General features: G+C 43.0%; 1 protein-coding gene across 2 annotated transcripts; it reads left to right on the top strand.

Moving 5' to 3' along the window:
* The first annotated feature begins 66 nt into the window (after positions 1–66).
* Positions 67–17,255, top strand: DDX42 (DEAD-box helicase 42). Of its 2 annotated transcripts, XM_084300987.1 has the most exons (20): positions 99–115; positions 657–862; positions 988–1,185; positions 1,663–1,899; positions 2,581–2,731; positions 3,344–3,405; positions 4,156–4,192; positions 5,702–5,851; positions 6,115–6,219; positions 6,863–6,982; positions 7,443–7,619; positions 8,101–8,229; positions 9,054–9,153; positions 9,852–9,899; positions 10,454–10,551; positions 11,514–11,790; positions 12,410–12,636; positions 13,944–14,054; positions 14,451–14,552; positions 15,202–17,255. In XM_084300987.1, exons 4-20 carry the CDS (start codon positions 1,679–1,681, stop codon positions 15,913–15,915), a joined length of 2,829 nt encoding a protein of 942 aa, XP_084157113.1. In that variant the 5' UTR covers positions 99–115; positions 657–862; positions 988–1,185; positions 1,663–1,678; the 3' UTR covers positions 15,916–17,255. The 2 variants fall into 2 exon arrangements, with proteins under 2 accessions (XP_084157112.1, XP_084157113.1); XM_084300986.1 differs by lacking the exons at positions 657–862; positions 988–1,185 and having other exon boundaries at positions 67–115.
* The last annotated feature ends 1,978 nt before the right edge of the window (positions 17,256–19,233 follow it).

Below are 19,233 nucleotides of genomic sequence, written 5' to 3'. Positions count from 1 at the left end.
ATGCCCGGCAGGGCGCGCTGACGTCAGCGCGCCACGCACGTACGTGGGCACGTCGCGTCCCGTCTCCACGCCCCCGGCCCGGTAACCGGGGGAGCGGCGGCCGCGGGGCCGGGCGGTGAGCGGGGGGCGGGGAGGGGGGGGAGTGGGGCCGGCGGGGATGGGGGCGGCTCCCGCCCGGCTTCCCCTCACGGGAAGGCGCTGAGGGAGCCGAGGGAGCCGCGGGGCCGCCGCCCAGCGCCGCTGAGGGAGGCCTCGGCCCGGCCCGGCCCGCACAAAGGGCCCGCGGCGGGCGGGAAGCGCCGTGAGGGGGGCCCCGAAGCGCCCTGAGGGGGGGGCCCCGAGCCCGGGGAGTTGTGAGGGGGCTCCGAGCCCCGTCGCTGCCTCCCCCCCAGCGGCCTCAGAGCCTCGCTCCGCCGCCCGTCACCGCTCCGTGGGCGAGTTGACGCGGTTTTGGGGGGGTTTAGGCACAAAATGGAACAAGGGAATGTTTCTTTTTTGGTCCTGGGGGAAAGGAAGGCGCTGAGTGTGTGGGGATGGATCCTTAGACGCGGGTGTTGTCACTCGGAGGGGTGCCCGCTGTGCTGTCAGCACCAGGGCTGCGAAGTTTCCCCTTTTTTATCCGTTCCTCATGCGTTTTGGCCTCGTATCCATGTCAGGTGTGAAAGCTGCACCGGGTGCCTGTGCAGGAACAGTGTGTCGCAGCCAGCCTCTGCCACGGAGAACCAAAAAACACTTCCTCAGAGCCTCCTCATGAGCTCCAGCCTTGAGCCCTACAGAGCAAGCCCCAGGCTGGTAAACGTCCTGCCCAGGGCACAGCAGCAGCGCTGGCTGTGAGGTTGTTTTGAAGTAGTTCCTCTTGCCAGTGAGTTCTGATCTCGTTGGAGGGCTCTCGCTGAATGCGAGGATTCCTTCAATAAGTCTTGTAGCCATTGGGCTGTCAAATTACAAAACATTTGGAAGCAGTGTGGGTCGTGTTCTTTTTGGCAGCTTTAAAGGTTTGACTTGACCATGAAGATGAAATAATTACATTACTTGGAATAAAAATTTGAAATCTTAGTATATCAGTTGGGTCTTCAACTAACAGAAGACGAGTGGAGAACACGAATAGATGGCTAGAGACACTTGCTTGAGAAGAAGAGGGAGCTAACTTTTTGGCAGAAGTGCGTCTTGTCTCACAACAAAGTGGTGAGCTGTGTGCTCTTTGGGCCTGTTTTTCTAGAAATGTCTGGACTGTAGTGTGGTATTTACAGAGCTGTGAAACACTCAGGGATGGGAAACACTGCATGGGCATGCAGAAATATTTACTGAGCTGACTTTTCATCTCTTGTTCCTCCTGCTGTGCCAGGTTCTGACTTTGGGTTTGTTTGTCTTACATTGTAAAAATGTAAAATGTAAAACAAACAAGCCTGTCAACCTATGCATAAGTAGGGTTTGAGGGATGGGATCTATTTTAGAAGACAACTTCTTTGATTTATTCTTTTTCCAAGTTGTGGGTTCGCTTGTACTTGCAAATCCTTTTGGGGAAATGGATCAAAATTTTGTGGTTACGTTTCCCAAGTCTCTTTATCATGAGTAAAACAACCCACTTTCAAGAAAGATCACGATTGTTTATTCCTGCCTGAAGCAGGAAGGGCATTAATGTCTCTGTTCTGGTTTTAACAGGTATATTGAGGGCACCATGAATTGGAATAAAGGTGGACCTGGTACAAAGAGAGGCTTTGGTTTTGGTGGATTTGCCATAACGCCTGGAAAGAAAGAGGAGCCCAAGCTTTCTCAACAGTCTCATAGTGCTTTTGGAACAGCCGGTTCCTCTGCTGCATTTGCGAAATCGGGACCTCCACAGCTGCCTTCGTTCTACAAAATTGGGTCAAAGCGAGCAAATTTTGATGAAGAGAATGCGTAAGTAGGGTTATTTCTTGTGTCTCTCTAGTTCTAGATTGTGGTGTTTTTTACTTCCCAAGGTCAGGGAAAGTACCCGTGATGTTTGTGCGGTTCAGTTATTTAGAACAGCGTGCTCAGGGGTAAATACCTTAATGCTGCGTGGTGGTGTAACAGAACCCCGGTGGCTTTACTGAAATAGTATCAAAAATATTGAGCTGGTCGCCTGCGGGAATGCCCGTCCCTGCTACCCGTCCCTGGGTAGATGTTTGGCGTGTCCCTGGACTTATTTACACTTTCTCTGTCTCAGCCTATCACCTATAAAATAAGAACAGCAATACTTCATTGCCTTTAAATACATGTAAAAGACAGTGAGATGCTACAGAAGCTCTTGGAGAGCTCCCTTCCTCCTCTAGCTTTCCTTCTCCCTAAGAGCATCCTTCAGCTGAGCCTCAGACCGCTCAAATCTCATGTTCTGGTACGACCGAGACTTTGCATGAGGTGTTGTGTTTGGAATTGGGGCCAATTAGGGTAAATCTGTGTGCCTTTCACAAGGGAAGCGTTTTAGTGACAGGTCCTGTACACGCACTGACTTTTATTATCCATCTCTGCATGGGAAGCTTGACTCAACTCAAAAACAGTGAAGGAGAGTGTGCTGTTGTAGGCTTCGTCCTGACTGGGCCAATGTTTGTTTCTTTTCAGGTACTTTGAGGACGAAGAGGAAGATAACAGCAATGTCGACTTGCCATACATTCCAGCGGAGAATTCCCCCACTCGCCAGCAGTTTCATTCCAAATCGGCAGACTCTGACAGCGACGATGATCCTCTGGAGGCATTCATGGCTGAAGTGGAGGCAAGACCCGGCTTGTGAAATGTTTGTTAAGTTCTGTGGCAGTGCTCCTCTCCTGCTGGGAGCAGCAAAGCCCCTCGTGGCTTTGGCAGTCACGTTCAGAATGTCCCTTAGCTTTTGATTTTTATTTAAGACGATGTTTTAATTAGAACTTAAATGTGAATTAAATGGGGATGTAGCGGATACACTTTACAGTAGCTTAACTGTTGAAGTGTTTTGGGTTTGCCAAGGCAATGCCACAAAGAGCTTTGTGTCTCTCTGAATACAAAGCTAACATTTTGTGTGTTTTTCACGACCTGAATGGAAATCTTTTAGGTTTATCAGGAGCAGTTCCTTAGCTGCAGTTCTGTAGTTAGCTGGATTCTATCACAGCATTTGATAGAAGAATGCAGAGAATATACTTTTTCAACAGCACTGCCACAAAGTTACAATATATAAATTTCAAAGGAATTAGAATTTGTTTAATGTTACTAGTGTATGGAACGAGGAAAAGTTTAGTCCAGAAAGTACCATCACTGTAGCATGATGGTCTAGTTACATAGGAACAATTTTTCCTTTCCACATTTTATCGCCTTGTTATGTTTTTTAACGTGCCACAATTTTATGACCTGCTAGGATCAAGCTGCTCGAGACATGAAGAGACTTGAAGATAAAGACAAGGAAAAAAAGAATGCTAAGTAAGTTCTTTCTTGTAATTCCCATTCCTACCTGTGTCTTGTATGGTGCTAAGAAAATTCCGATGTATTTTGTTCATGTTCATTGCTCTGTAGATAATATGAAACAGTGCTGCTGCACCTGTAGTAGTAGAGATGCTGGAGGCTTTTTCAAACTTGAACTAAGTTTTAAGACATTCCCTGTAAAGCTGACACATTAGGTAGTGGGTGACAATTGGGATTACTAAATTCAGAATTCAAGCAATTTATGCTTTTGCAACTTGTCTATCTGTTTTGACCAAGGGAAATAATTGTGATTCTTGAAATAAGCATCAGAAACATTGATAGAACTTGCATTGCATTGCATGGGGTTGATCAGATTATACATGGTCCTGAAACAGAACACCGGATCCAAATGACCACCTGGGGAAGTCCTGAACTGGATTTGCACTTCCTGGCTCATATTGCTCCTCACTTATGGGACATCTGGTAGCATCGAGAGCTTAGACCAGGATGATCTTTGATGTGGCTTCTACTGGGAAGACGGAATCCTAATCTTTCAGTCTCATTAATAGAAGTAAAATGAAGTCTTTGCAGGGTCGCTGTTATGGTTGGCACCAAATGTGAAAAATCCATGGGTTGGGATTATGAATGTTACTGAGTTGTTAGCGTTGTATCTTCCACAAAGTATCAGCACTAATCAAATCAAAGTGTGGAGCTGAGTATGTGGAACACTTGCAGGGAAGTTTTTTTTTTCTCCGCTTGTTTTTCCAGGGGTATTCGAGATGACATTGAAGAGGAAGATGACCAAGTGAGTTCTTATGCAGTCTTTCTATCTTCTTTTTTTGTTTGTTTTTTTAATCTTCCCTCCCCAAATGTGTAACTACTAGGTACAAACAAAACTCCAGTGTCATGCACAGTACCCGGACAATTCAGCAGGAAGCTCTAGTGGTTACCCTCCTGTCTCCACCGCTCTAGGTGTTTCACCAAAAAAAAAAAAAAAAGAAAAGAAAAGAATATTAGGAGACAATTTCTTTATTATTTTTTTTATTTTTTTTATTTTTTTTACCATTTGAGAAGATTTTTTTGTCAATTTGAATTTCAACTTCCTGTACTACAGGTTTTTCAGTATCTGAGGGTCTCATCAAATTTGAGATTAACTGAATCAACTAATATGGAACACCACTGAGAGGCTGTTGAATTTTCACTGCAAATAGCCTCCACAGTTTGTCTGCTTAGGGCAAGAGTCTGACTTTTTGCTCTTAGTATTCAGAGGAGCTCCAGTTTTGACTGAGGATTGTAGGCATCATCATAATGAAATATTAAGCAAAGAGGAAAGGCTTAATTTCAAAATGTCTCTCTAATTAACAATTATCGTGATACTTGTAGTTAAGCAGAGCATGGAAGGGTTCTCTGGCTTGTAGGTCTTTGCTTCCAGTTTGGTGAGTGTAGCCATGCTGAAGTCTGAGCACAGTTAACTTATGCTTGCAGACGGTTGTTCAGAAAGTATGTTGCATGCATATCTAAATGACTGAGCAATGATTGGCCATGTGAATGAAAAACAAAAACAAAAAAAAACAGATGGGTATACACACTTCTTTGTAATTGAACCTTGCTTTAAAAATCTGGTCTTAAATCTTTGCTTAAAAATCAATTGAGACTGGTGTTTCTGCATGAGAATGTCGTGATGTGCCAGTGAGACCTAAATGGGATTCTGTGAGATGCATACTTCCTTGTGAGCTGTAAGGATAGCATGTGACAGTGATTGCTAACTTGGGGTTGTGTTGAAGGACTCTTGAAATATTTTCTTTCCCATTTGCTGTTGACTTTCATTTCTCGAGTGTAGTTAGAAGTGGAGAAACTATCTTTGGCATAGTTTGTTTAACAAAAAAAGAACAGCATATGCTGAGTAACATTGTGTTCTGTGTTTAAAAACCTGCAGTGTTTGTATTGTGTTTGTGTGGAAATAAGAATAGAATTTTATATTGTTAAAGCATTACAAGTCTTGAGGGAAGGATTTCTTAAGCAGATCTGTAAGAGGAAAAGTTAGTGTTCGTTGTTTTTTGTTTTTTTTTTTTTAAAAAAAAAAAGCATTTGTGGTCTACCTGAACATTGTAGTTGTTTTCTTCATGTCTTCTTACTGTCCTTTCTCTGGGCATAACTGTTGGTATTTGTTAGAAGAACTAGTTCTAGTGAATGTTCTGTTTCTCAATGATGTGTGTGAAAGCAAAAACCATCTAGCTTTGTACATCATTTAAACAAATGTGGCACTATTCTTGCATCCTATTGTATGCAATTTTACTGATATGTTTTGCTGCAGGAAGCTTATTTTCGCTACATGGCTGAAAACCCTACTGCTGGTGTGGTACAAGAAGAGGAAGAGGATAACCTCGAGTATGACAGTGATGGGAACCCAATTGCACCGTCCAAAAAAATCATTGATCCCCTTCCACCTATTGACCATTCAGAGGTAGGAAGCTTACTCTATTCTATTCTTTCTAAGGAACTGTAGCTAGGAAGTGGATTGAAATATGCTTCCTTCCCTATGAAGCAGTGTTGTAATATTTCACTGCTGTGCCACTTGGGTCATACTGAAGATCCTTAGCATTGCTCCCTATTAAGTTAACGTTATCGCAGACAGCTAAGAACTTTTTTTCTGAAAACTTTCCTTCCAAAATTAGACGTACAGAGAGAATCTTGAGTCTTGGACTAACTGAGCAATTACCCTTGCAGATTGAATATCCACCTTTTGAGAAAAATTTCTATGATGAGCATGAGGAGATCACCAGTCTCACCCCACAGCAAGTGGTGGAGTTACGTCATAAGCTAAATCTCCGGGTAAGCAGGTCACAGAACTATCTTCGTGGTATTTTTTATTTATTTATTTATTACTCCCATTCTTTCTAATTGTCTTAGCAGTTTTAATGAAGATTTTGACAGGGAATTGCAAGTTTTGAATACCAAGCCTCTTGGACACTTTTAGTGACTTTGATTTAAAGGAGGTTGATTTTCCTCAACAGTTTTACAGTTTTTGAAAGTCATCTCTGGGCTTTTCAAATTGGGCACCCAAAATTGCCAGTTGTATAGTTGCAATTGTACTAAAGAACCACAGAGCTAAGAACTGAAACTGGAAATACTATATTCAAGATTTTTTTTTTTTTTTTTTTTGCCATTTGAGACATGTTAGTGTGGTGACTTCCTGTGAAGGGAACTATTTGGGGGAGGAAGGAGATAAATTTTACAAGGAAGTAGGTATAATTTTTAGTAGCTTGTGTTGATTGACAACTTATGTAATTTTTTTTATATCTGAAAGACCTAGTTACACGGCACATATGGAGTTTGCACTAAGTTATACTTAGGTCTGTTAAAAAAATAAAAAGCAGTTTTTTGAGGTAGAGATAGCTTTGTTCATTTTTTTTATAGATCTCTTCAGTTTTCTCTTACTGCTTTCCATGAACAAAGATATGTTTTTATTTCTAAGGTCTCCGGTGCTGCTCCTCCAAGACCTGGCAGTAGCTTTGCTCATTTTGGATTTGATGAGCAACTTATGCATCAAATTAGGAAATCCGAGTATACGCAGCCCACTCCTATACAGTGCCAGGTGAGTGTTGTCACTCTCTTACATCTAAACGAAGCTAACAGAATGCATGCAAAGGTCCCTGGTGCGCATGAGGGTGTATACAATTCTAGTTTCCTATATAGACCTGTCACAGAGAAGAATAATTTGGATTTTTCTAGGTAAATAGCTTTGTTATTTTTCTTGGTTTTAGCATTCTTACAGCTGGACAGGATGCATTTATGGCCATGTAAATATATCCTGGGAATGTTGTACCATGCCCAAACACTGACTTTGTATAGAACATAATACAGCAATGACTTCCAGCCCTTAAACCAAACTAATTCAGATCTGACTTGGCAATAAAGATGTGTATGAATCTACGTATGCTGCTCTGAGACCCCTGCAACATGCATTCCTTTTTTATCTGGGTTTTCATTTACTATCTAGGACAGTAATATGCTAAGTTGGGCATAATATGGGTTTAGAATCTCCTTATTTTTAGGGTGTTCCAGTTGCACTGAGTGGCAGAGATATGATTGGGATAGCTAAGACTGGAAGTGGAAAAACAGCAGCCTTCATCTGGCCTATGTTGATTCACATCATGGATCAAAAAGAGCTTGAACCAGGGGACGGTCCCATTGCAGTGATTGTATGCCCAACCAGAGAGCTTTGCCAACAGGTGAGTGTCTAGAAAATATGTGTACCATACAGTGTTTCTACAGAAGAAGGCAGAATTCTGTGCAGAAGTTACCAGAGAACCTCAGTAACCTGTTTGAAAAAATTACTCTGCACCTGCCTTCATTGTAAGCTCACAATCCTCACACTAATTTTAGTCTAAGGATCATGACAAACTTTAAATCATCACTTTTATACAGTTCTCCCATGTTACTCTTAAGTATTGAGAGTACTGTGGATCCATTACCACAAATCGTATGTATGAAAGAATAGCTTAAATTGCAGTTGAATGCCTAAATAGCTTTCCCAGGTAAGTGAATGGAAGTTATCCACAAGTATTAGAGCGTTCAGTCTTGAGGATTTCTGAATAATTTAATGAAGCTGATAGCTGAAAAGTGGATTGCAGGAGCTGGGCTCCATTACCGTGGTAGGTGTATCTTCTCAGATCCTTCTAACCTGAACTGTGTCCTTTTTAAAATTCTCAGATCCATTCTGAATGTAAGCGCTTTGGTAAGGCGTATAATCTGCGCTCAGTAGCTGTGTATGGAGGAGGAAGCATGTGGGAACAAGCCAAAGCCCTCCAGGAGGGGGCAGAGATAGTTGTTTGCACACCGGTAAGTACCTGTCTGCTCATAATACATGCTTTGTTATTGTGTAACTGAAGCTGAGACAGATCTCTCAATATCATTGGTGATGCAGAATTTGTTCTCTGATCGTGAAAATCCAGGTTCTTCACAGGTTACCAGATGTTAAATAAACTGGGATGATTTCTGTCCCAGGAGAAATTGAAAGAGATTAGGTATGATCTTACAAGAGGAAACAGAGTAGCAAGCAAGACCTGCTTTAATCAGTGTCAGTTGTGTGCAACACCAGCTTCTGATTGCTGAGTCTGAAATTTATGAGGAAAATTCCCAGAATGTTTTGAACTTGAGTGACATCTTCCTGAATCAGTGTAGAGCCTGTAACAGTTATATTGAAGAGCTGAGGCATTGACTGGGTGTTGATGCTGAGCCAGTGATTTAAATCAGCGTTATTCTCAACTCATTTTTTGCTTACTGCAAAAACTAGTTACAAATTTAGGCAAAACTGAGCAATTAATGGTTGGAGGAATTTTTATTGTGGCTATTTATTGGGGTATTGGGCAAAAAAAGCAAAGCGTGAAGAACTCCTGCACCAACAATTTTGGATTAAATAATTCGCAATTAAAGTTAAGTCAAAATGAAGAATGGGCAATTTTAGGGTCTCAGCACTGATATCCTTCAAAAACTAGTCATAAAATTAATCTAGTCATGTATACTTCATGAGAGGTTTAGGAATCTATTTCTATGACTTGAATATTAACACTTCTAGACCGAAGCCCTGACATGTTTTTTGTTCTGTTTCTGGTAAGTGAGGATAAAAAGCAGTTAGATGATTTTTTTTTTTTTTTTCTCCACAGGGTCGTTTGATTGATCATGTGAAAAAGAAAGCTACAAACCTTCAAAGAGTCACTTACCTCGTGTTTGATGAAGCAGACAGAATGTTTGATATGGGTTTTGGTATGTACTGACCAAAGGTCAAAGCTTTGGAAAGCGGCAGTGTGTGATTCCCAGCTTAATATGACGGCTTATAGCTCCAGTAGCTTCCTCTACTTAGTACATTATGGAAATTCTTTCTATACAAAGCTCATATTTAAAGGTCTATTATCTGTTGGTATAAAGAGATTAGCAAAGCCCTGTTGATGAACAAACTCCCAAAAGCCTGATTTTCATCTTAGAATTGGTGAACACCTTTTGGGTAAGTCACTTCTGTGCTTTGATTCTGTGTGTACAAACTAGTGTTGTTAGAAGAACTTTCTGCTTTCTTGGATCAGGTTTAGTCATTCGGATCTATATGACTTTGAATGTGTGTCCAGGAATCATGGGACACAGTAAAAATTTGGCAGTGCTGTAATACCCCAAAGTGAGAGACACTTGTGAGATGTACAGAGTGTGCACAGAGTCAGCTAGGATCTTTGCTTAAAGGAACTTTTGCTGAAGTTCAAGGAACCTTAAGAAAGTTCCTTAAGGAAATTTCAATGAACTTTCATTGTGCAGCAAAGAGCACCAGGAAGTCCCAGTAAAATTAAATATCAAGTGAGAGACACTCATTCATTCTGTGGCTATTTGTTAAATAAAGCAGTGTAGTTGCATTTCTGAGTTAGTCCACTAACTAATGAGCAAACAGTGTTGATTAGAGCATTTTCTCTCTTTTCCAGAATATCAGGTCAGATCAATTGCAAGCCATGTACGTCCTGACAGACAGAGTGAGTATAAGCAAGTTTCAAAATACAGTACTGGGAGATGAAGGAGGCTATATGGTGGGCTGCCAGTTAAGAATCTGAAGCAGAGCTTGGATTTCTTGTTCTTGACACAGCTGTGCCTGACTTCCTCAGGACTCCAGTGGTGGTGTTCTCTGTGGGCTGGTGGGAGGGATTGCTCGTGAAGTGTGAGCATTTAACCAGGCTGTTCATCACTCTGTAATCCCTCCACAGACTTTACTCGGAGAAAAGATGATTAGCTGAATTAATATTCATATGCTCTGAGATCCTGTGTTCTAAACTGGCAGAAAAGAAGGCTCACAGCAGTGCCACCTATTATTCATACCCTATTTCAAATACCATAAAACATATTTCTACTTTGAGGTATTCTAATAGTCACTGTGATTGATAATTTTCATTAGAACTGCTAAAACAGACTGTAGCTTTAGATCCCTGACATACAGCACAGTCATACAGGTTCACAATATCTGTGCAGTGTTCTCATAATTCTGAAAAAGATTTATTTTTCGTGGAGCTCAGACACTTTCTTTTTCTCTCAGCCCTCTTGTTCAGTGCCACTTTCCGTAAGAAGATTGAGAAATTGGCCCGAGATATTCTGATTGACCCAATTCGAGTTGTGCAGGGAGACATTGGAGAGGTAATTCCACCTTACTTCTGACACAATCACAGAAATGAATCATTCTGTTGTCTGAAATTTATGTTAAGCTGCAGTGTTCATCACATATATTTAAGAGTAAATACTTGGTGTTTAAAAAAATAGTTTGGGGGGTTTGTTTTGATTTCATTTTATTTTATTGAGCTTTCTGCCAGGAAATAATCTTGTAGTGATGGGAGGGTTTCACCTAGGAGTGAAACAACATTAAGGCAGTGATTGATTTGTTTATTAGGCTGAATCAATAGGTGTATCCTTTTGCTTTGTCTCAAAAATATAAATAGGGCAATTACAGCTTTTGCAATGGAGGATTTGCAACTTAGACTGTAATGTCTCTCAGCTGGCTTCTGTGGGAATGTTGATCTCTACTTGCTTGACAGTAGCAGGTGAACTAGCAGCATGCTTTGGTAGTAAGTCAATGAAGCGGGCAGATGTATGTTTGCTGTGAAGAAACTTTGCACAGAATATATGCAAACTGTTGAGAAGTTTCACAAAATGACTTCAGAACATTCTTCTTTCAACCAGTTCTCTGCATTTATTTTTTTTCCATCAGGGTTGTGAGGTATCCCATAACAAAATGGATGGCTATCTGAGGCCTTGCCTTTCTAGGAGGCTCTTTCTTCTAAACTTTGCTTAAGGAAAAAAGCAGCTGTCCTTGCTCAGTCAGTTTCTGTTTGTGTCAAAGACTGCAGTTTGCCTCTCAGATTTATCAAAGAGTAGCTCACTTAACCCCTGCCTTTTCTGTGTAGTGAAGATAAAGCGGTCAGCAATTAGTCAAGCAGGGGATAACTGAAACCTCATTCAAAGGAGGATGCCGGTCCCCTGCTCTTCTGTATATTTTATTCTCACGCTTAGTTTAAATTCCTGATTTAATTCTGCTGTCTGTGTTTGTTTGCAATACTGTCTTTTGTGTACTGCATTGTGGCTTGTCTAATTTCTCTCCTCAGGCAAATGAAGATGTTACTCAAATTGTGGAGATTTTCCCTTCTGGCCCTAGCAAATGGAACTGGCTGACTCGACGCCTCGTGGAGTTCACGTCTTCTGGGAGCGTTCTCCTGTTTGTCACCAAGAAGGCAAATGCAGAAGAGCTGGCTAATAACCTCAAGCAGGAGGATCATAATCTAGGGCTGCTTCATGGCGACATGGACCAGAGTGAGAGGAATAAAGTCATTTCAGAATTTAAGAAAAAAGGGATCCCGATACTGGTAGCTACTGATGTAGCAGGTATGTATGAGCTGTTGTTTCTTAGAAAGCCACAAATTGTAGATGTTAGCAGAAAGGTTAATACACTTTGGAAGGCAGCAAGGTTGGCTTCTACACCTGCTGGACACAGTTTTCCAGATGTTTTTCAGAAGTAGTGTTAGCAAAGGGTTACATTTTTAAAGTCTTATAGAGATATTCGAGTTATGGTGACAGGTATATTATTTAATATACAAAAAGAAAATAAACTGCTTCTTAAGGAAGTAGTTGCTATTCGTCAGTCAGCTGCCAAATTGTGTGCTTATATGAGGAGATGGATGCACTTGAAGCCTTCTCTAGAAAACCTTTTGTACCCAGATGTTTAGCTGAACAAAGAATGGATTTCATTGTATCTTTCTCACTTGAAATAAAAGTCATTTGAAGAGAGATCTTCCATCTCCAATGCTATGAGCTTGGAGATGAGTGATGTTGCTGTACTTAAGGTAGCAAAGAGTTGTGGTGTATGAAGAGTGTCTTAACAGGGATCTGTTCCTGTGAGAACTCCTTTCCTATGCTGGAACAGAATGATGTGCTGGTAGGGATGGGGTTGCTTTGAGTTCCTCCAGGCCAATCACACTTACCACTGTATTGCTCTTCATTACAGCTCGTGGGTTAGATATTCCTTCCATTAAGACTGTGATCAATTACGATGTGGCTCGGGACATAGACACGCACACCCACAGAATTGGTCGTACTGGCAGAGCAGGCGAGAAGGGAGTTGCCTACACTCTGTTGACTCCCAAAGACAGTAACTTCGCTGGTGATCTCGTCCGAAATCTGGAAGGTGCTAATCAACATGTTTCCAAAGAGCTGTTGGATCTAGCAATGCAGGTACAAAGCAAAACTTTTTGAGTAGAGGAAGGTTACTTCCATGAGTAGCAGAGTGAGAAAATAAGGAGTTCGGAGCTTGTTTCTGGCTCCATCATACATTCTCAGTGAACTTTTGGGAATCTATATTGTTTTTAAGTAGGCTTTCTAGTGGTCTTTTTATGGCCTTTGAAAGAACGCAGAATACAAGATGATTTTGGACTGCAACAAGTAATCTATTCAGGGGTAAAACATTGACTAGGAAATTAAGAACTGTCTGGTGTCAGCAAACCACTCCAACTCTGCTATCTCATTACAGTCAGATTTTTGATACGCATTAAGAGCAGGTACCTAGAAGATGCAGCTTAGTTGTAAGCTGAACTAGAAGCTGATTACAGGGAACTTTCACTTCGTGAACTGGTTGTGGCTTGATCATTTTACCTGCTTGGCAGTGCTCTCTGGCAGGCTTACTATATATAGGTCTGATGGATTGCTCAAACAATTGTGTTTATGCCTCTGTACTTGTCAGCTCATTAAGTTCTTGTCTTTTGCTGCCCATGTAGCTGCAAAGGAGCAAAGGCTTTTTGGTAATTTTCCATTTCAAGTATGGATTAGCAAGCTTGTGACTTCACCCAGCAGCTTAGACACGAGCTGCTAGAAGTAAATATTTTTTCTGATGCACAGAGGCAGCAGTTTCAGAAGTGACAAAGTTTGTGAGGCACAGCTCCAAGGCTGTGTATGAGAGAACAGAAGCTGAATGGCTTGGCTTAAAGGCTTCTTCAGGTTTGAACAAACTACAGGATATAAAGAGAGGTGCAGCTAGCTATTATTTAAAATCCTGGTAACAGGAGGTCTGGTTGCACTGCCCTTTCCTAGCCACTGCTTGTTGCAGTAAGTTTTGCTGACAGAACTTCATTTCTTCTTAGCCAGGCGATGGACTAAATCAATAAAACCCAAACATGAACAAATTCAGAGCTCTCAAATGAACGGCATAAGAGATTGCATTTATTCCCGGGTTTATCAGAATGCAAACCCCCAAAACTTTAATATGTATGTGAACTCAGGACGTAGAACTAGTTGTTATAAGGCGCGTTTGTAGGAAAAGCTTCAGACCCACGTGACAGGACTGTCTACAACTTAACTATAAAGCAGTGTAGTCTGCCATGTCCCATCCCCTTGCAATGGCTGTGTTGTGGATTGGGAAACTGTATTGTTTTGGGGTGGGGTTTTTTTTGAAATGCTCAAAGTCCTTCTTTTCTGAGCCTCATTACCAGTGTTTACCAAACTTTTTATTCCCTGTGTTGAGAAGCATTTGGTTTTCTTTTGCACAGAATCCATGGTTCCGGAAATCCCGTTTCAAAGGAGGAAAAGGCAAGAAGCTGAATATTGGTGGTGGTGGCTTAGGATATCGCGAGCGTCCTGGTCTGGGATCAGAAAGCTCTGTAAGTAGAGATGCTGAAGCAGTTCTTTACAGGTTCTTGGAACTTTTAAACTCAGGATTGGCCAGTTTGTGGCTTTTTTTTTTTTTTTTGTGAACTATCTGATTTCACCTTGGTTTTATCACCTGATTGCACTTTGGTTTTGCTTGTACTGCAGGGAGCTGGGAAATGGAGTAATACTGCTGAATAGTGCGTTGCTTAGACCTCCTGCACCTTTACCTTTCTGTCATCCTCAAGATCATGAGCAAAGCTGTGCTAGTGCTCAGTGCTCCTGGAGTTTTGTGATCCTTAGTGGGCATATTCCCTGAGTGCAGAGTAGAGATAAGTTTGGAGAAGTGTTGAATTGAAAGTGTCTGGGTTGGATAAATCTCTCCAGTTGTCCTTTGTCTTTCTGCTTAGGACCGTGGAAACAACAACAGTGTGATGAGCAACTACGAAGCATATAAGCCATCCTCTGGGGCAATGGGCGACAGACTTACAGCAATGAAAGCAGCTTTTCAGGTTGGTTCAGTCACTTGTATCCCAAATTCTACCTCACGAGAAAAGGAAATAACGTGGAAAAATTTTACTACTGATGGTTCAAAATGTTTTTTATTTCCTCCCTCAAGAGTGCAGGAACCCTGCTGACTTCAGGGAAGTTAAGTTTGGTAGTTGCAGCCATGTCTCGTCCAACTGGAACACTCAGCATTGCAGTTCAAAGTGGAAGAATAGCCCACAGGCTGCACTGAACAGATCTGCACAACATGAATGTGCCAAACTTATTTTGTTTTCTGCTGCCTGTTTGCTCTTTTTCCCTTTTGGATTCTGCTCCTAGGCTTGATCCTACTTAAGTTGCTTAGCAGCAATAGTGTAATTGCAGACAAAAGAAGCAGGGAACAGAGAAACCCTTTCTCTTGAGTGTGAAAATTAACCCCGCAGTATAGGAGTTCCGTTGTTTCTGTGGTCTGGTAGCAGATGTCCGTTACTAATTCTGTGTTCATAAGCACGGCAGGAATGTAATTGCTCCAAGACTGACTTTTTATAGGAACTCTTTTTACTAGGGGTTCCCCAGAGTTCAAGACAGGCTTGTATATGCATGATGACTGTGTGTTTTGTGGTGCAGTGTAGAGGCAAACATGCTCTTTTTTTTCTTTCCATCTCTTTCTGGCAGTCTCAGTATAAGAGCCACTTTGTTGCTGCAAGCTTAAATAATCAAAAGACTGGAAGCTCTGCTGCTGGTGCTAGTGGCTGGACTAGTGCTGGGAGCTTGAACTCAGTACCAACAAGTTCAGCACAGCAAAATTCTGCAAATCCCGACAGCCCGATTGCAGCTGCCGCAGCAGCCAAGGGTGTTCCAGGTTTCACCAGCACTGGGAATCTGAGTAGCGTTCCCACTTTCCCAAGCGTCGGAGTACAGGGCTACAACAACAACACCACGAATGCCAGCACCAATAATCGAGAAGGCATCATCAGCACCGGCGTCGCTCCTGGTGGCGGTGGTGGCGGCGGCGGCGGCGTTGTTAGAGAACGATACAACGACAGCAGGAACAGTCGGCACAACGAGGTCCCACGCCGGGGAGAGGGCGGTGGCGGTCGCTACAACGACGTGCAGCGCCACGGGGAAGGAGGGGGCCGCCACAGTGACGCTTACCGGCACGGGGAGGGCCGGCACGGCGACAACCATCGCCACGCTGAAAGCCGGCATTTCACTGACGGGAGCGGTGGCAATCGCAATAATGGTGAGAGCAGGAATATCGGCGAGGGTAGGAACAACGAGAACAGGAATGGTGAGAACAGGAAGGATGCCAACAGCCGGGACAACAAGACAGATGGTTTTGCTGTCCCGGAGCCCCCAAAACGTAAGAAGAGTCGATGGGACAGTTAAAGGCTGGTGCTTCGCAGCCTGGTGGAATCAGTGCAGGTAGTGTTGTCTTTTTCCAGAGGATTTCTTGGGTTTTTTGGTAACTGGTTGTTGAGCAGCTGGGGGAGGAGAAGGAAACCGTGAGAACTCCCCGTGGAAGTCTGCGCCGGTACATCTGCGGACAGATTCAATATAATGATGTGTACATGCAATGCTTAGTCAAAGAGAAATCATTTTGATAAAGCTCCCTGGGTTCTGCTTTTAAACATTCAGTGCTCAAGTGACTCTGCTGGATTTAAACAGATCTTCTTGACAAGAAAGAAGCTGTTTCATGTCCTTGGAACATTAAGAAACTGTTGAAGGTAGTCTTTTCTTAACCAGCATTCACATTTAAAAAAAAAAAAAAAAAAAAAAAGCAAACAAAAAAAAAAGTTCATCTGGAGATGCTCAGGACCCACCTGTTTAACTTTAATCTTTCAGCAGTTTGTTCAGTGTGGTGAGTTCTTCTCCAGTCTCTTCTTTTCCCATATTCTTCTGTCCCCAAATAATTTGGCCTCCAGATTGGCCCATCTGTCTCTCCCCATCAATTAAGAATGTATTAATTGACGTTGCTGAAGGGGGGATGGAGCAAGTTGATTTTTCTTTAATTTCTTATGAAGCTGTTCAAGGGATCCTTCTCCAGCCCAGTTAACCACGACGTCACACATAGTGAAGGATGAACTCCCTGTTTTTTTTGTGGTCAGTACACCAATCCCATTGCCCCAAGTATTTTATTTCCTTGTAAAAAGAAAAAAAAAACTTCTTTCCTAATAACCTTCATTTTGGTGGAAGCCTGCATAGCAATCTTGTCTCTCTGCTGTGCCTATGCACCCTCTGTTATGAGAGGGCTGATTGCTTTCTTCAAAGTAAAAACAGAAAAGGGAAAAAAAAATGTAGATATGCCACAGCAATCAAAGGCTGGCACCTCCCCCCCATGAAGTGAAGCTAAATGAAGAGGCTTCATTCAGAAATTCAGGGACCTGCTGCTCAGAAGCCTTTAGGGAGAACCTGAAAAGCAATTGATGGAGTGGAACAGCTCAAATATCTCGCCCCATATTGGACACATGTAGTTAAAACTGTAAAATCTTGCTTGACTGTTTTTAACTCATTGTGTGTATTACCTGTTTTTTAACTTTTTTTTTTTTTGCACCATAAAGGTAAGGAAGAACTCTTTTGTTGAAACATGTCAGCACCCACCTCTGTCTTGTTTCTACTGAGAGAAGTATCAGAAACTGTCAGTTTTTTGTGACATTGTGATGTTTTCTTTATCAGCTGTGCATTTACTTTCTGCTTGCTCTAGTAAATGTTTTATTACTGGGACAAAATACCTAGCATGTGCTTTTTGTTCTCTACTTCTTCCTTTGGCTGGTCTGGCATTTGGATAGCGATTTATCTGGCCGGAGATCTGACTGCCTCCCTTTCTTTGAACAGAAGTTTTGGACTGTAGTTTAGAAAATAATTCCTGTGGTTTTTCTCAGCGTCGTTCACTCCATACTTTTGAAAACCGTATTTTAACTTCAAAGCCTGCTGGGGAATAGATTTCTCTCCATTTTACCAGCGTGGAGGTGTGCAGTCCAGGACACGTTGCTTCTCCCAGCCTTTCCTGGGGTCACTGTAGAGCTGGAAAGAGGGCTCAGCCCCAGTCCTGTCAGCTGACTTGCATGTGTCCTGGTTTCAGTTAAGACATAAACTTTTTAAAAAAATAATAATTTGATAATTGAATAAATTGATAATTTAATAAATAATAATTTGATTATTTGGGCCCCCTCACTGTCTAATTGTAACACAGGTTTTAGAATGGCTTCCACTTGAATTATCTAATCACAGTCTAGGCAGAAACCTCTTTGCACTGATTTGAGCTCTGTAAAACTGGAGACTTCAGCATATTTAGTGTTAAGATGAGGATGATGTCTTGTTCCAGGGCAGATGCAGCAGAGGGTTAGGAGCCACTGCTGGGTTCCTTTTTCCTTATCACACGTAGTGTCTACCACTCAGCACAATTAAAGATTTGAGTTTTAAAACCAAAAAGTAGCTTGGTGGTCTAAAGCTGCCCTCTGCTCCCTCCCTTTCTTGGTCTCAGGTCGCTGCCACCAGGAACTGTTCTGTACGTGGGTTTCTCCCCTTCTTTTTAATGCATCCCTCTGCTGTTCTGATAGGATGATTGAAATTCCTCACCCCTCTCTCAGCTACCAGGAGCCCCCGGAGAATGGAGTGAGTAAATATTGATCGGTGACAGAGAGCCATAAATGTCAGTTCACAGGTCCCCGTTAGATACAGGAGGGGGTTGGTTCCTTTTCCGCAGAACAAGGTAGCAGTGTGAGCTGCATGCCAACTACCCTGACTGGGAACCTCTCCTTGCAGGGGCTGGCTGTGCTTTCTTCTGAACAGGCAGGAGCACAACCCCGCTGAGCAAATCAGTTACAGGAAGCTCAGGTTTGGGAAGTACAACCCTGCTCCTTCCTCTGCTCGAGCATTGCTCGCCCCCTCTGCCTCCCGTCCCCCAGAGTGGGGCACTTGCTGCCTTGTCTGGGGGTGATCAGATGTGCCATCTTCCAGAGCAGGAAACCTTGTCCCTGCCCTGATGTCTCCTGGCCCTCTGGCTGCAGGTTCCTGTAGTGATTTCTAATCCTTGTGGCTCAGTTTGCACCTGAGACTTTCACCAGAAAGCCCTGCACATGCACAGGATTAGTTATGAGTTCTCTGTCACTAGCTTTATTATGAAATTGCTGCCTTGGAAGGTGTCTCAAGCAGGAAAAAAACACCAACGTGCCCTGTAACTTCACCTGGTGTATGTACCCCCTCTCCCAACAACACTGTAATCGCCACCCCCACCCCACTCCCTCACCACCTGAGTGAATTGTCTGCGCAGGGCATCGCAATATCCCCGGGAATGCCTTTTCCCAGCTGGGTGCTGAGGTTTTCCAGGCACTGTGTGTGCCACAGAAGGGGCAGGAGGGAGCTGGGAGGGATGAGCAGTGAGGGTAGAGCTGGCTGGCCGTGAACCTGGCTGGGTTTCCAGCCCTTCACCCCCTCTGCTTCCTCCCGTAACCATTTGAGACCGTAAAGAAGTTTGAGGATGGAAGCAAGCCTTGCAGAACGTCTCTTTATTAACTAGCTTGCAAAAAGACCCCAGGGCCAAGGCTCGGGCGTGCTGTGGTCTCCGCATTTCCACACGATCACAGGGGACCGAGGCTTTTTGCTGCGCCCTCCCCAGGCTGTAACACGCGGTCTGCCTCCCTCAGCCCGTGGTGTCCCGGTGCCTCCATGCCCCCTTTTTGTGTCTGAGCAGCGCCTGGGAGCAGT

This window comes from Netta rufina (assembly GCF_964035555.1).
Source record: "Netta rufina genome assembly, chromosome: 24".
NCBI lineage: Eukaryota > Metazoa > Chordata > Aves > Anseriformes > Anatidae > Netta > Netta rufina.
Note: the sequence above shows the minus strand (reverse complement) of the source record. Positions and strands in the feature narration are given on the sequence as shown.

What these genes read in the sequence shown, in the direction of transcription:
- DDX42 (XM_084300986.1), top strand. Translation starts at nt 1,679, where the DNA reads ATGAATTGGAATAAAGGTGGACCTGGTACAAAGAGAGGCTTTGGTTTT. An exon ending in AAGGAAAAAAAGAATGCTAA is followed by an intron (nt 3,406 to 4,155) that starts GTAAGTTCTTTC and finishes TTGTTTTTCCAG; the next exon opens with GGGTATTCGAGATGACATTG. An exon ending in CAATGAAAGCAGCTTTTCAG is followed by an intron (nt 14,553 to 15,201) that starts GTTGGTTCAGTC and finishes TCTTTCTGGCAG; the next exon opens with TCTCAGTATAAGAGCCACTT.